Source organism: Cylas formicarius, unplaced genomic scaffold (genome assembly GCF_029955315.1).
Source record: "Cylas formicarius isolate icCylForm1 unplaced genomic scaffold, icCylForm1.1 PGA_scaffold_3__17_contigs__length_32017465, whole genome shotgun sequence".
Taxonomy (NCBI): domain Eukaryota; kingdom Metazoa; phylum Arthropoda; class Insecta; order Coleoptera; family Brentidae; genus Cylas; species Cylas formicarius.
The window spans coordinates 21,890,313-21,907,776 of record NW_026844326.1 but is presented as its reverse complement, the minus strand read 5'-3'; the positions used below and the strand labels follow the sequence as shown (position 1 = coordinate 21,907,776).

Here is a 17,464-nt window from a genome sequence, read left to right as displayed (position 1 = left end):
GACTTTGGTTTCGACGTCATAACCATATACCCATGATTCGTCACCAGTTATGACCTTTTTGAGCTTATCAGGATCATCACGTCGTTTAAGAGCTTTTGAGCGATGCTCCTTCGACGGTCCTTTTGTTCAAAATTAAGCAGTTTCGGAACAAATTTTGCTGCTACACGTTTCATACCCAAAACTTCGGAAAAAAATTGCATGGCAAGAGCCAATGGAGATGCCGACGCCTTCATCCACTTTTGTAATAGTGATTCGACGATTTTTCAATACGATTTGTTTCACTTATTCAATGCTTTTATTAGTTATAGACGTGCTGGGGCGTCCAGAGCGAGAGTCGGCATCAGCTTGTTCTCAGACGTCTTGGAACAGCTTGTACCACTTAGAAACATTTTGTTTTTGTTGAAAGTAGATTCACCATATGCCGTTGTAAACATTACAAGTGTTTTCCAGCACTGTGTTTCATTTTCTACACAAAATGTTATGCAAATTCTTCGTTTCATTTTTTTTCACAGCAGAAAATCGCCGAGCACAGAAAACCTAGCTAACGCTTCTGTCTCACAAAAAAAAGTAAACGTGGAAACTGACTGAAACTGTGAAGATATATTAGGGACATGTGTACCAACATAACAAAAAAAATATCGAAGATCGAATGAACGGAGCCCGCCCAATTACAAAAGTCACCTTACTTTTTGAACACACCTCGTATATCGTTGAATTCGCCCTTCAAACAACAAGTGAAGTACATGTGAAAAAAATCAGAACACTGATCATGGGAGAAGTTTGACAAGAGTATGTTTTTTATATTCAAAGATTATTTGCAACTTCATTGAAATACCTTAGATAAAACGGTTTAAATATGGGGCCATAAATAAAGATGAACGTCAATAATTCTGAAACGTTGCATTTAAACCCCGCATACTGTTGCACATGAATGAACTCATGTTTTAATAATGGTCTATCGAAATCAGTATTAATATATAGGGCATTCCATTTAACTTTTTGTTCAATCTCTTCTATTTCCTGACATCAACTGGTGTGTCATAAACTGACCACTGTGTGCATATATTTTAAATTAAAAACAATGTATCTCATTTTACGCCAATTGTGCTGCTGTTATATTTACTGATAATTTCAGTTATTGGAAATAAACTAGAATTTGAGCAATTTTGAAAAATGCGTTTATGGCTTATATCATTAGCCTTTTCAAATTTAGTAAGTCTTAGTATTTAATTGCAGCTTATATGTTGTTTGCCACCAAATATTGCTTTGATTAAAAACTTTAATATTTGTAACATCTAAGTCTAACAGGTGGGATCATTAATTGTATAATTAGCCAAAACGATAATTTGTTGATGATCTGCTAAGAATCTTATTGCCTATATCATTCGATAATTAATTAATTTCTAAAACCTACACATTCGAGTGAGATTTTGATGAAACGTTTGCTTTTAAGTAATAATTAAGTAAGGTCTAAAATACCTATTTTGTTTATATCGGGTTTAAAGTTTGATTCACTCCGTATAATAGTTAGGTGGCAGTTAGTGAGAAATTTTAATTTTTGTATTAATACTTAGTAATAATAAGAATCAATTACATGGAAATCTTATTTACGTGAGGCTGCTTACTGGTGGTGTCTGGTGTATTTGGTGGTAAAAAAATTGTCATTTGTTATAATATTGCAGTATATTAATAGATATGGAAAAAAAATGTGTCAGAGTTTTATTGCTCAAGCTTTTTTCAATAGAAAAAAATTAATTTGAAATTTCGGCAGTCGCATTATAAGATCCAAGGGTGTCGAATACTTTGACGCCATTCTACGGTCATCTGCCGGTGTCCGAAAGTGCATTAATTAAACCGTGATTTAATTAATAACTTTCCCGCATAAGAATTCCTAGACGCAGAATTATTCGACATAGAAAAAAACTGACACATGCCCATTCGATTTTCGCTTGTAAACACGTCTAACCTCTTTAATTTGTACGAGCGACACCATATGATCGAAGGGGACAGAAGGGGGGGACTAGTCGAACCACTGATCCGTTCACCGCAACTTACGTTTTGCTTACCATCGAAGAATTCCTTCGGCTACCTTTGTCCGGTACACACTTTGCTATTTTGTCGCTCCAGCATTCCTAATTTGATTTGGACGGTTTTTCTTGATCGGGTCGCAAAGTCTTGAATGAAAACCCGGTTCATATGGACGCGTGAACATGTCGGTTCAGTGACAAGTGATATCGGGCACCTACCGTTGATGAAAATACGAAGTTTTTATCCGGCGACCTTGAAAATGAACCTGTTCTCTTGTGCGTATCTGTACTCGAGAGAAAACGACAAGTAAGGATCTCTTCGGTTAATGGGTTTCTCTAATGGTGCTTTTTCTACCCATCCAATTTGCGTTTAGGAAATTGCATTCCCATACCGGGCTATATATTGATAATATTTATTATTCAAAAACTAGATTTTATGGCTAAATTCACTACGTGCTCTGTAAAATAATTGTTTAGTTATTAGATAATTCGATAGCCACTTTCAATACGCCTATTACATAAATAATACAGACTCTGCAAGCTTAACTATTAATTTAGTTTATTATCAGCCCAGTTGAATATACAAGGAGTTTCAAAAAACGGTTCGAAATATTCTAAGGTAAACAGATAATTAAAAAATTACGTTGGTTTGGTTTATAAACATCTGAAAATGGGGTACCAAAAAATCGTTTTTTTTTTAAATATTTCTAAAACGGCTTAAGATATCTAATAGGGTCATAAAAGTTGTTGCTGACAATATTTAAGTTCAAAATCATTTACAGTCTTTTTACTTCATAATTGTTTCTGAAATAATCGTTATTCCCTGAGATAGTTCGGTTGTCGTTCATAAAAATTACTTAAAATAATATATTCATTCGGTCAGCGTTCCTTACCTCAATAACCTCAAATAACCCCAATATCAGTTTTTTTTTCTTTAGTAGAAAGAAAAATTATAAAAAAAATAGTAAAAAAAAATATTTCTCTAAAAAACTTTTGTCCGTTTTCTTTTTTAAAATATTCAAAAAATCGTAATTTCTATAAAAAAATTAAAAATATCCTAATAAAAAGTTCGGAACACCGCCCGATTGGCGACGTTCCTGTAAAAATTCTAAAATTTTGTCAGCAGTAATTTTTAACGAACGTAATTTTTTAATATTTTGTTTCTCCTAAACATTAACGAAACTTTTTTTGAAACACCCAAGACTCTGAATCATCAAACTCGCTAGTGAACTGGACGTACATTCAGAAAGCTGGTATTTCGTACAGTTTTAAATTTCTCCTAATATTATTTATAACTCTGAGAGAAAACTAATTTTTCCTGTTAGACCAGTGCCAATAAATTATGTTTGAAATATAAAAATTCCCATCAGTATACTCATACATGAATGGGAAAAACTGGTTGGACAGCAACAAATAACCGTGGGGTGTGCTTTTAAGGCAAGCAGATTTACCATCGAAAAATAGCTAGAAGTAAAAGTTGTAAGTAATTGGAATCTCTACAACTGTTATTTGAACCATATTTTAGTCGAGTCTCAAAAATACAGAGAAAAACTTCTTTCTATTTTATTATTATTAGATATTGAATATTGAAAAGTTATGAATTTTTCCGTTGAACCTTGTGTCTCTCTCAAAAATCAAATTGAACCATTTTGGTTACAAAATTCCGCCAGAATTCTTAGGTATTTGTACAAAAACGCAAAATCGGTTTTTAAATCTACAGCGACATTCCTATTTCGTAATATTTCCTTTCTTGGGGAATTGAGATTTTTTTCAAGTCGCATTCCAAAACGGTCCAGATTGGACAAGCGTGACGAATTCTGATCCGCAAACTTTTTCATACGATCCAATTATCAGATAAATCGTAAATCATTTGTGTGATATTTCAACGTGCCATACACATTTTTTATGTAACTTTTGTTGTTGTGCCTAATAAAGCGTGAAGTTTACAAATATTTCTCTTTCTGACACCGAAATCACGACATCTCAAAAATCTGCTACGGAAAACACCAAAACTAACGAGTTAAAATGTAACTCCCTGTATAACGCAAACAAAATGCCAGGGAACTATGAAAGTACTTTAACAGCCATCCTAGCATCAAATGATCTTTAATGTTAGTTTAAATGTCACCGTATTATTCGTCATTACGAAGGCCTTCATGCTTGTCTAGTCTTAATAGCGATCGCAGGCTCGTCTACAGGTGTAACAACTTATAACGTTACAAAAATGGCGTCGACAACTTTTGCGTTTGATTCGGACACTCGAAACGTTCCACTGAAGCTTATACAGTGTGTTTCAGAATTTTATGAAGTAATGTTTTATTAATATCTCAAACCATTCATAACTTTTGTTGTACACATCTTTGCTTTTCCTTGAAACAAAAATCATTTTTTTAAGTTATTCAACATATACTTCATAAAAATTGTGAGGAAAGTTAAAACAAATGGCTTTTTTCTTAGAAAAAGCACTTTCTTAAGAAGGGACGGTCAGGACATTACGTAATGACATTACTATTGTGGGACACCCTATATATTAACTTGGTTTTGGTTGGTTTTGATTTTAATGATATGATTGCTTTCATGCTTGTAATTGTTGTTGCCAGATTGTCAGGTTGTGCCTAATTTAGATTCACCTAAACTCCAAAATGTTAATATTTCTTATTATTTTTGTTTGATCGGCTTTATGCAATATTTTTATGGGTGGTATATATTTGGAATATTTGCAAAAAAATGTAAGATACGGATTTAATTGAAGACACTTGCTATAATGAAGCAAATCTTTATTGGAAATGGCGCCTATGCCTGGTGCCATTCAAATGCCGCTGACTTAAAAAACTTTTAAGTTCACCTTGTACAGTGAACTCGGAATGTTTGCGGTATTTAAAAACACCTCCATCCTTGAACTTTATTACAAATAATTACACCTTTTTATTTAAGCTATCCTACTGGCTGCAATCCTAGTGCCGAGCGCCATTTTTTTCATATACAAATACAAAATTAAAAATGTTTGATTTAGGTTTTGGAACTCGCATGAAAAAAATGTATACGTGTCTGCATTCTGGCAATTGCTCGATCAATGGAAATTAGGTTTTAATTTCACGGTAACAGGTTTTACACATTTGAATAACGAACGTATTAAATTTGATTCGGAAATTGAAACTTTCTTTACGCCCAGAGACTTACGGTTTATCTTGTTAGCCTCGAATACAGTGTGTTCCATATATCGACAGTTAAATTAGAAAAAAGTTGCTTCACCTTTTTTCTTATCGTGTTTTCTTCTTATTGCTGTTATTTCATTTTTGCTCTATTTAAAAAAATATTTATTATTGGTTTTTGATTACTAAAAGTACGCCTCTGTTGAAATCGATCTTTTACACGGCGTGGGCGTAATAGAGAGAAGTTTAGCTACCAAATAAAAATTTTCAAGAACAATCAACAACTAACCATATTGAATTTAAATGGCTACCCTACAAACCTTTCTCTATAATTATCATTGTCACCTTGGTGTAAGATTGTCAAATAAGAACATTTCAAGTATCCAAAAGAAGATCGTGTTTAACACTGCTACCCAAAGGATCTATTATGACTCACGTAATTCGTGCATTATCTAAATGGATTTGGAAAAACACTTTAAAAATTGAAATACCCCCTCTGGCGGCCACCACGGAAGTCTGAATGTATTTATAGCGGTATTTCTTTTTTACCGAAATCCTCTATGACAAATAGTTTCCCAGATACAGCACTCTACATTCATATCTGGTAACCCGGTATAATTTCCAAAGGCTTGCAAATTGAATGAAAACATTAACAATCAGATACATTTTGAATTCACTTATTCCTGCAGGCTTTTCTGGCGGCGGTAAACAGCGGCAAATCCGATTTGAGGTCCGTTTTAAGATCCACGGAGGGAGGAAAAACTCTAGTATCCACAGGTAACCGATAGGAAATAAATTTCGTCGAATGCTCGAGCCGCAAAATCAACGTTTCAGGCCCCCGTTTGGTGAGAGACACGACGAAAAGCAAAAAGGTTACCGACACGGAAGATACCAGAGAACTCAGCTCCGTATTGCCTGACGGTAAAATCGTCACCGAAACTCAAAGGACCACGGAACATGAAGAAGTCAGAGACGACGAGTTACCCGAAGACGCTCCAGAACAAAATTTTCGAAAGGAAAGTTCACAGAGGTATGACGACAGGGCGGTCACTAATTTTATTTTAATTGACGATAATCGGTCGGTCGACATTACTCAATGGTGTGTCGACAACGCAGGGCAGTGGACCAAATTAGCGAAAATTTATTATTTTAGTGTAATTAAAACGCTTTTTAGGACGTTCCAGTGCATAATTACTTAGGTGCGTGTGTGTGTGTGTGTGTGTGTGTGTGTGTGTGTGTGTGTGTGTGTGTGTGTGTGTGTGTGGTGTGTGTGTGTTTCATTAGAACGGTTAGCTTTTCCTATTAAGTTTAAGCTGAATAAACAGACGCCATCTTGCACAATGCTAAACATTATTTGAAGTAAATCATTTAGTAATCAAATGAAATGTAACGTTACCTTTTATCTTAAAATTGTTCACATTTTTAGACTTCTGCTGATTGTCGTCCACAGCATATTTCAGCAAAGTGCCCCTTTATTCATCTTGTAATTCTTAAAGAGGATACGTAACCCAGATGTAGTTAAATATACCGATATTTGCATTTGTTCGAGACGATATTTCGAGCTTCTTGCGTCTCTTTTGATAGATTTCCAACTGGAAAAATTTACTGATCTGGTATATCAGCCATGTAAATTCATATTCATCCATGTTACATTTTTTATTGTTATCTACATAGGACTCGCAAACGTTTCTGTGTCGATCTTAAATCCATTGAGCAATGTTTGACGAATAGTCAAAAAATGTCAATTTTTTGATTATTCCGCAATCCGTTAATCAACAATCTTACGAAAGCCAAACAATTATATGAGTAATAATGCCCAGTTTGGAGTCTTCCTCCTAGGGGTCCAAACTTTCTGATTTAGATGAAAAAGCTACGTCTTTATTCAATTTTTAAATTTTCTCTTCATTTGAAATAGAAAGTTTTCGATTTAAGCTAAATCTAAAAAGTTTATTTTTATTTTTAATCCAACAGTAAAAACTGAAAAGGTGCAAGAAAAATATCAAACTAAACGTCAGCAATTTCCATATATTTAGTCTTTATGAATTATAATTTAGTCAGATGCATTTTACTAGTCTTTCGAGAGTTTTAGTAAGTTTTAAACTTCCAGGAGAGTCTCCCAAATTTTTTGATGACAAATTTTTTTGATGCGGTACTGATCCCACAAGTTGGGAAAACCAAAAGAAGGAAAAATTTGTAAAATTTTCAGATTATTACTTATAAAGATGGTTTCTTCAAAAATTATAAAATGTTGTGAAAATTCAAAGTTGATTTCAGATTTGCACTAAGCAGTATGTTGGACGTAACAATTAGATAATCGAAATCAACAAATGCTTCATAACGCAGATTAGACAAATATTGTCACAACTTGTTATTTACTTTTAGTATTTCTAAAATCCAGGGCCCACTTGAATTTTCGATTTCCCATTAATTGGCTCAAAGTGCCCGTGATTGTTTTTTTTTTACTAAATTGGTTGTTATATGTAGGTACGTGAAAACGCGTGAGCAAGAAGACGTGGACTATCTATCGGGCGGGAAAAATATAGGTCATGAGATGAGGTACAAAACGGAGACGATGGAGGTAGAGAAAAGAGGCGACGGAGTCGACGAGCCAGACCTGTTCGAGTCTTTATCGGCGAGGGCTAGAAGGAGAGGAAACAATCGTCAACCGCACAGATACAGAGGTAAGCCTCGCGATCGTATTTACCGACGAAGGCGCGCTATTATTAGTGGGTATATTAAAATAATTTTTATGTCATTCTAATAGGCGCGACCTGCAAAAAAAAAAAATCTAAATATAACCGTAGCGCAATGCAATTCCGCTTACGTAATTGTTTATTATCAATTTGAATTTATGTGAATCGATTGGTTTCAAATTTCGGGCGTGTTTTTCTCGTAACGATAAATTCGAATTGAGAAACCACGAGGTGATTGCGAAATACACGCCGTCACCACTAAAGGACACCTTTTCGTCGAAACATACAAACATACTCACCTTCGAGCACTAAAAACATGCTTCTATAATCAACACTGGGTTCTATTATAGCAAACTTAGCAAACACCTTAGATTATCACAGATCATTGTTTCAGAACAATGCTATCCTAGCATAAAGTAGGTATGTAATTTTTTACAATTTGAATGAATGTGAATTAGAAGTGCATACATTGGTAAATGGTAGTAAATTTGCCAGCTGATCAATATTTTTGATTTCTTTGTTGCGATAAAAATCTATGAAGCAGATACGTCATATGAAAAAAATATTTTCATTTGTGATTCGCGGAATTTTGATTTCTGATAGGACAGTGTGCAAGACTACCTAAACCTCTACACCTCGATAGAAAACAAATGGCTGTAAGACCAGCATATTCCCAGGAAAACATTGAATTTTCTAATGGAATCGAACTTACTGACTGAAACTGGTTTCAATTAAGCTCTGAAGAAGCCAACAGTATTACAGAATCCTGTGGAAGTTTCTTTGAAAAGTTATTCATTAGTAATTCATTGCAAAGGTATTGAGTAATGCTAAATACAAATCAAGCCGTGAATTGAGTTTTACTATAACATAATTGCCACATTTTAAAAGTTTTTAAAGTTGGTCAGAATTTCAAGATGAACGGTGATAATTCCATTATTTTACTAGCTGTGTCGATAAAATATAATAACATCAAAGGAACTAGAATAGATTGTATCTCGGTGTAATTTCGAATACCGACTAGTTCAGTGACTTATATGCGCGGTATTTAAGAGTCCATTATTGGGTTTAAATTAATGTTGTTTATTTGTGCGACTAATTTCGAATTGTAGGAATATTTTAAAATTTTCTGCACCCCTCAACTTGTAAGAGTTCTTAAATTTGTTACCATACTATGCGAGAGAGAAATAAAATTTCAATTTGCAATGACATGAATCGTTAAAACAGTAACACTTAAAGGTAATATAAGGTTTTTAAAAATTCCGTATTTTATTTTTTTTTAAATTACACACCTCGAATCTTTCGTAAATTAGGTTACACTAATTTGCAAACAATAAAAAAATCAGTTTGTGGATGAACGTGATGTGATGGTGGCGTTGTTACAGGCAGTTTTTTGGAATAATACATATAATAATAATAATTATACATCATTATATTTGTCGAGATGTGCAGATAAATCAAATATTAATTATTCTAAGATCAAGTAAATAAAAACTTATATAGGTAAGAATATTATAATAATATATAAATTGTTAAAAGATATGTATAAAATTACAATACAACAGACGCAATTACTGCATTTTTAAAATCCACACAATCTTACAAGAGTGTTTCAACGTCCCTCATTTTAAAAGTGGTGCCGCAAACCCTTTTACTTGCGCCCATACGGGAATTAATTCGTATTCGATGTGGTATACAACAAATTTCGTACAAGGAGTTCTGACATTTCTTTTTTAAGTTTTATTTTTTTTATTCAAAGTAATCAAATGAAAGATGTTATTTTTTCCAAGAAGACATGGGATTTTCTTCAGACCTAAGAGGAATACGATCCAGATTTGCTGCAAGTAGTCTCCGGTTCGAGTGTATTATTCTTCTGATGGATTTTTTTTTCATCCTGATTTATTTCGGTGTCTTTTCCTCTTCTATTACTATTCTCGCAACTCCGAACGTTGAATTTTGGTGGCAAAGAGCTTTGAGAATAATATTTTGGGCTTCTCAGCTGCTCTAAGACACAGGTAGATCAACTAAATACCACCTGCCACTCTCGCGACTCTCATCAAACGTACAATACTATGCCAATGAAGACCAAAAAGTTTTATACTTCAATAATGATTTATGACACTTTCGCATTCTAAAAATTTTGTTACAAAATATTTCGAAACAAAATGTTTAAGTTAGCAACACTTTAGAGTTAAGAACATTTCTCACCAAAAGAGCGCTTTTAGATAGTAAAACATAACTTATTTTCTCTAATGTAGCTATGCCATAACCGTTATCAAGCTAATGCTTTGTCTATACAACTTAACACACGTCGTTGCCACAACTTATTAACGAGTTTACTTTCTATTTAGTTAGTTAATTACTTGCAAACGCCTATAAATTTAGCGATAACATCATCTCATTCCACGTCGATGTTCAATAGCCTGATGTCGAAATGCCTCTTAGCTAAGATGGGTTTCGTCCGTACAATACACGGTAATAAAAATACATGGAACTATAATTTCCTAGATGCAGATCCGCCCATTTTTCATCGTTGTCCTTCACTGGATCGAACATAAACAGGACCCAGTCTCCCGAATATATAAATAGTACAAGAAAGGTCACTGTCCCGTGCCGGCTCTTTGTTGTGCTTCCATCAAAGCCTTTTCACCGACATTTCAAGGAATAACAGTTTTAGAATTTTTTTAGTTGTCTTATATACGAAATTCAACATCCCCACGTCCTGAGGTGCCATCGTTGCAATTGGCAAAAACATTGTTTAGCAAAATGCCATAACAAGGTTTTAAGTGAACTATATTTTTTGATTTTTTAAAACGTGTTTAAATTTTTAGTTTTGGTTAGTTAATTAGGATTCTAAGCTCGTTAAGAAATGGTTACGTTGTTAAAATGGTCACTGTCTGAATCTTGGCAGAAGGAAATACGAAAAATCATTTATTTTTTGGGTTTTAACATTTTATTACTGAATTTTTTTCTTGGTGCTAATATTGGATCAAAACTAACACCGATGACACATGTATTATCTCGAGCAATATTGACCAATCTTAAGCAATACTGTTTCCAAGGTTCCCCCTTCCCCAATATTAAATTGAATCTATTCATTTTTTAATCCTTTTCTATATTGCATTTAGTTTTTTTATAATAATTAAATGTTAATATTATTATCATTATTGTTATTAGATTATTGATTATATTGAAAAATATATTCACATTGCCATCCAAACTGACCAAATTTTACGATGGATAAGTCCTTGGCTTCCTAAGCATGGATAAAAAAATATCGGGTCTACTGTACTGCAGCTGAACAAGCTTTCAAAATCATAAAATCCTGGTTCCAAATAAGTCAATTCTAAAGAAAACAAAATTCTTACCCTCTTTAATATGTAAGAACCAATTACCAAACAACACAGAAAAAAAATAGGATACAGTATTTACAAATGAAAAATGCATTCAAGAAAATACGTGGATTGCTGCCTAAATTTAGATATCTTAAGGAGTTTCTCGAAAAAAAGTTCAACTAAGATTGCTTTATCTCTCCTTAGTACAGTCCCATCTATGGCATTTTAAGATGGAGTAGAGTAGCTTACTCACATTTAAGTAATATACAGAAATGATTCTTCAAAATAACATATTCCAAAACTACCCCAGCCAGCTTTACAGTTTGAAAATATCAAAAATTTGTTATAAAGCAAAAATTAATCTGAAACATAGAACAAAAAATTATTCAACTATATGAACATTTTTCACCAAGAGTATACAATCTTTTACCTCAGAGTTTACAGAGTAAAGTAAAATTTCACCTTTTTAAAAGACTGAATAGAATATAGGAAAAAGTGTAAGTAATTGTCGAGTTTCTTCAAAGTGGCCTGTATAAATCATGAGGCACTGGTTCTGCAGAATGTAACTTTCATTTGAAAACACAAAGAAAAACCTAATAATACACAATTCTTCGAAGCCGGTCAGTTCCTTTTAATTTTACGTGACAGTTGAAAACGAGAGGACGATAATAACAAAGGGAGCGAGTGAATAAACAAGAGCGATTAACCAAGAGAGTTTTGTTACGCTTTACGACGGAGTGTTCGAGCTTCAAGCGGTAAGCTTCACACTAGCGCCATTTATTTACCTTACCACTAAACACGATTCAAAACAATTGGGATACTCCACAGTAATTAATTCACTGTAACAGTTGTTAGTTGTAATATTTAGTAAGTTCACAAGCAATGACTATGTTTTTATGACTTTATCTACTTTAATTTACCAGATACCTGCGACCATTTGCAAATTCTGCCGGACTATTAGTGCCGCGATTAATAGCAATAATTAATTCGGACGTCCATTAATAAAGAAAATGCCTCGCGCGATACGTATGTACGACAGCCTGGGTATACGGTCCACACCAGCGTGAGCTAAAGAAGAGTACCATTAGAGAAAGAGCGAGATCGACGAATTGTGGAGCGTCCTCTTCCTCTATTTACGATCCGTGGGAGGGACTTACGCTGACCTATTCGTTTCTAAAATTCTCCTTAGTCGACGACCTCGGGTGGAGTCAGACACCAAAATACGTGCGTTTAAATTTCAGGCGTGCAAAATGGCGTTACGAGTCCGCTTGATCGCAAAGACGCCATCACAGGACACCCGTTAAATTTCGACCAGGAGGAGGAGACCAGAAAAGTCGAAACGTCCAAGTGGCTGGAACACCACTTCGGTTCCGATTCGCGTTCGTCGAACTCAACGTTGGACGATATCGACGATCATTTGCCGAAAAGTAGCGTGTTTAATATAACCGTGAATAGAAGTCAACCTTCTAGGCCAGAGGGCGCTCAAAAAAATTTCATCAGCCCGGTCAATAGTAGTTCGCCTAGGGTTTATAGTCCCGTGGAACTCGATAAAGATCGCAACCATCCCTCGGGATATTACAAAGGTAAAGCTTTAGGAGAATTCCCGCGAAAGCATCGAGGTCCGTAAGGTTCGTGGTGGTGTAGGGGTACGAGCTTTTCCTAAGTCTGATATCGCATGATACCCTCCGTACGTCCTATAGGCATCCGAATAAGGCATCCCCTACAATGCAAAAAGTAAATTGTTCGAATATGCATTGGGACCCAATTTGTTTTCGGATTTGAAGATCTTTCTAGAACTTGAATTTCATTTATAAATGGAAACAATAATTATTATGTAGGCGAATTAAATTTCGTTTCAAATAATTTAATTCACTTTCGTTTGTTTTCTAAAGTATCTTCTAAAGCTTATGACCGTTAGGTGATAGTTTTTATAAAACTTCTTGATTCCTCCTGCATCGTTGTTGACTCGAACTAGCTAACGTTGCGCCTATCATCCTGTTGGCTTCTTCAGAGCTTGACTGAAACTGGCATTTTACTCTGTACCTGCTTTTATATTGTTTGACAGGGCGGAGCTAAATGAGGGGCCAAAGCACCGTCTAGGATGACTGATTCCCATGTGTGTGGTAGGTAGAGAGCTGAGTCGCGGTTAAGATTATTTTCGGATTTTCCGTTGGGTAGAAACATTGATTACAAACGGAAAATCCGAGAGTCTATCGAAATCTATAAGCAACCTAGTAATCTTAACCGAGACTCAGGTCTCTACCTGTCACCAATATGAGAATCAGTCATCCGAGACAGTGTTTAGCTCCGCCCCTCTCAAACGATATCAAAGCAGGTACAGGTCAGGTACTTCGAGTCAACAAAAACCGACGCAAGAGGAATCCAGAAGTTTTATAAAAAGTATTACAGTAGCCTGTGGAAGTTTCTTTGAAAAATTTGACCTTTCTGTGTATGAAATTGTTCAATCTAAATTTGTTTAAAAAAAAATCCAAAAATGTTATTTCCATGAAGACAGAAGCTACCGATAATTCTTAATTTTATTTGTATTTTTTCCAATCATTATTTATTATGCATCTTTATTTTTGTTTCAAAATTATTACAATATCATTACGGTATGGCCTTATCCTTTGGATTTTGCAAGTGACCCCGGAAACAAATTGGTTACATTGTAGATATAATAGATATTTGATTTGCTACGATTCGATATCATATCATTGATGTCATCATAATAATTTGTTAGTCAAGTTGTGCTTTATCTATCCATTTTGATTTTCAATGAGATTTTGTAGCATTATACAAATTTACATTCTGTGCAACATTTGATGGTAATGGTTATGTGTATGCTATATGCATGTGTTCCTCGTGCTGCTTGGAGATTATATTCTCGTTTGCTTCTTCACTCAATTGTTTACTGCTTTATGTATTTGCAATCTTCTGGTTCTTACTTTCGCTGAGTTCGTGTTAATTGTTCTAATTTCTAGTGCTTCGCTGTAGGGTATCTCTTTGCTTTTCCTTCTGCAGCAGCTTAGCAGATTGTAGCAGGACCTTTATGAATGATTATGTATTAAATTAATATCGAATAAATGATAATAATTGAAATACTTTATACTCTTTATACTTATAAATACCTATTTTCTTGGAGGAAGAATTGTTTTTTCTGTTTCGTGAATTATGTCATCAATAATTTATTCTTTTCTTTTATTAATCACTATCATGTACATTTGAAATTAAGTTTATAAAAGTACGGGCTAAATTATTTTTGACAAGAAACAAGATACTGAAAAAATAATGTCTGAAATACATACTAAATAGATAAATCCTAACTTATGGCCGACCCATATTATTCATTTCTTGTTATTGATCGTGACCTTTACATTAAGGTTAATGTTGATGGTTTAAAATCGAATCTGCAATGTTGAATAAAAAAACGAAAGCCGCAAAAAATGAGGCTTGCGTTTTAAAAATTAAAATTCATTAAACACTTTTTCTACTCAACAAATCAGAGTGATCCAATTGCTGTTCAATAAAAGCATTAAATTATATAGACTAATTTCCCAAAATACGTCAAAATACCGCTATATCAAACATACGCTTTGTTTTAAAAGGTAGCTAGTTCTTCCCCTAGAGCTAGAAAGCTTAATTTTTACAAAATTTAAGAGCTCTAGCACCGTACCACCAATTTCAGGTATCTCTGAGTGGTCAGAACGTCGCCAAGAACATCGCTACACCACCCGAACAGACTCACCTTATCACCAATCCGCTTCGCCGAGTTCACAGACCCCATATCAGCCGTCGCCGCCGCCGCATTACAACGAATATTCCCGACGATCCCCAGTTCCAGACTACCGTCGTCAACGCTCACCGACCCCTAACGATATCCCCAGGCGTTCACCGATACCCGATTACAGACCGACGCATTCGCCAATCGATCGCAAATTAAGATCACCAATCCCAGACTACAGGCAAAGGTCGCCTGTACCAGATTATAGACAGGGTCACTCTCCCAGTCCTGATTATGGTAGATCAAGAATATCACCAATGAGGTAAGTTGAGTGCCACCGAATGGGCGTTAATCTTTCAACTCCTTCATAGTGGTTTTGTGATGAGATCTATTTTTATACCTTTTTACAAATTTTATCATCAAAAATAATGTAGAGACGAGCATTATCATCAATTACTTCTTCTTTCCAATCAAACACGTTTTCTTCCTTCAGGGACATGAATCCTTCGCCCACTCCACCTCAGCGAAAGAAAACGTCAGAGAAACAAAGACAGCGTGTGGTAGAGGAGAGAACGAGATACGATAGTGGCTACAGGTCGGGCCGTTTGGAAGACTCGAGAGACGACAGGGTGGAAAGAGTTGAAGAACCTCCTCCGGATTATTCTCCGCCTAGTCCTCCCCCGATGCCAACGAACGACAAGAAGCATTTTCAAAAAACAAGATTTGCTACCGAACAAGCTCCGCAAAAACAGAAGAGTGGGAACATCATCGGTGAGTGGCTTTGTGAATACTATTTTATAGTTTAAGAAATTGGGATTTAAGTAGCAAATACAGATGAAAAATTTTTAAAACGTAGAACCAAGGTTTCACATTTTCCTACGTTAACACATCCTGTATCTTCTGAGAAATTGAGAATTAAACACTTTAGCAGTTAAAAAATAGATTTCTTTTACGTCTCAAACCTTTGTTACAGTACTTCATTATTATTTTTACAAATTCTTCTGGTGGCAGTCAAATAAATCGGTTGGGTTATATAAGAAGAAATTATACAGAAAGGTTCTTTGCAAAAATTGTTGGAATAGGGCTGTCTTTTTTTAGTGTTTGAAATTTTGGGCATTTTATAAAATTTTTGAAAAACTATAAGTAATAATTATATAAAAAACACACAAGTTAAATTTTAACACAGATTTTTTTAAATTTTTGCTTTTTTCAACAGTTTAATCGTTTAAACTCAATGTTTTATAGAGTTTTTAGAATTATGGGTTATTGTATTTTTTTCTGTGTGCACTTAAACCAACTTATTCTTTCGCTCTGTAAACTATCAGTACCGAACAGAAAGTTCCAAAGATTTCTTCACCCCGCGGAAAACAAAATTGGCAAAGTGGGTCGCAAATTTTAATAATATAACCAAACGTATATGCGCATTACGAAATCGCCATTTGCAAGCAGAATTTTGCACGGGTCAATCTAATAGTTTATAGGAAGCCGAGATAAATAAATTCTTAGCACACATTCCAAATCTAAAAAACAAGTTCTGCAAACCATACACCTGACTTCGGATATCTTTGTCACACTCATTTGCATTCAGAAATTATTAAACCGCGCTTGGCCGTTTCAATAGGCCGCGGGTACCGTGTAAAGTACGTTCCGTATGACGCGTAATTACGTTATTTTTTTTAACGATTTTGGCAAATCGGTAAATCTTGTGCCAAGCTCGTCGATTTCGACTGGAGATGGCGTAAACGTGTGGATCGATTCATTGGAAAATAATTCGGGAAAGTCCTTGGACGGTTCGTAAGGAACTCGATCTATCCATAAAACAAGGCAATAAAATACTTGAATTAATTGTGAGATATGTTGCTTTTTCTACAGGGCAGTCAATTCGCAAGTTAGTCAACAAGATACGGTCGGCCAGTACGGAACGTAAATCGAAGCAAAGGGTTAAAAGGTCGCCAAGCCCCTCCTATCAACCCGGTCATGTCATAGACGCGAATATCGGTACCGCGATGGAACGACAGCCAGTGCAAAGGTAAGATAATCGTATTTTTACGTGGATTTTCCAAAAGAAAAAAAACGATTTTAGTTTATCATCCCGTTGTGTAGGAAAAACGGCTTTCGAGGGCGTCAAATCTTTAATTTACACATTTAAATAAGATTAGAAATTTAATATGACATTTCTCTTTAAGGAATTTTTCTTTAGTTGTTGCGTCTTAATGAAATTTGTGTAAGATATTTTTCTCTTGCTTTCTTAGTTTTCCCTTTAGAGAAATAAAAATTTGTTAACATACTTAATATGTACTAAAAAACTAAATAAATAAATAAAAGTATAAATTTTTAATGCCAATATTAAGGAATTAAACGATTTTTCGGCTTAAAATAAAGATTCTGCAATTCCTTCCTCTTCTATATAAAAATATTGGTCTAAAAATATAAATCCTGCAACCCGTAATAACGTATTTGTCACCAAAACACCACAAACATTTATATAAGAATTTTTTGCTTTTTGTTTAAAGTTTTTGTTTCTCACCAACATATAATA

The 17,464-nt window shown here is 34.6% G+C and overlaps 1 protein-coding gene across 3 annotated transcripts in view; it reads left to right on the top strand.

Annotated features, from left to right (window-relative positions):
- LOC132699664 (serine/arginine repetitive matrix protein 1) overlaps positions 1-17,464 on the top strand; it is a 75,193-nt gene that overhangs the window by 45,456 nt on the left and 12,273 nt on the right. For 2 of the 3 annotated variants that reach the window (XM_060666507.1, XM_060666505.1), the window contains 7 exons: positions 5,869-5,956; positions 6,014-6,209; positions 7,664-7,860; positions 12,446-12,787; positions 14,890-15,247; positions 15,419-15,696; positions 16,798-16,954. In XM_060666507.1, the coding sequence (XP_060522490.1) occupies positions 5,869-5,956; positions 6,014-6,209; positions 7,664-7,860; positions 12,446-12,787; positions 14,890-15,247; positions 15,419-15,696; positions 16,798-16,954 (1,616 nt within the window). The remainder of the gene's footprint in view (positions 1-5,868; positions 5,957-6,013; positions 6,210-7,663; positions 7,861-12,445; positions 12,788-14,889; positions 15,248-15,418; positions 15,697-16,797; positions 16,955-17,464) is intronic. The other variant, XM_060666508.1, reaches the window with a different exon arrangement.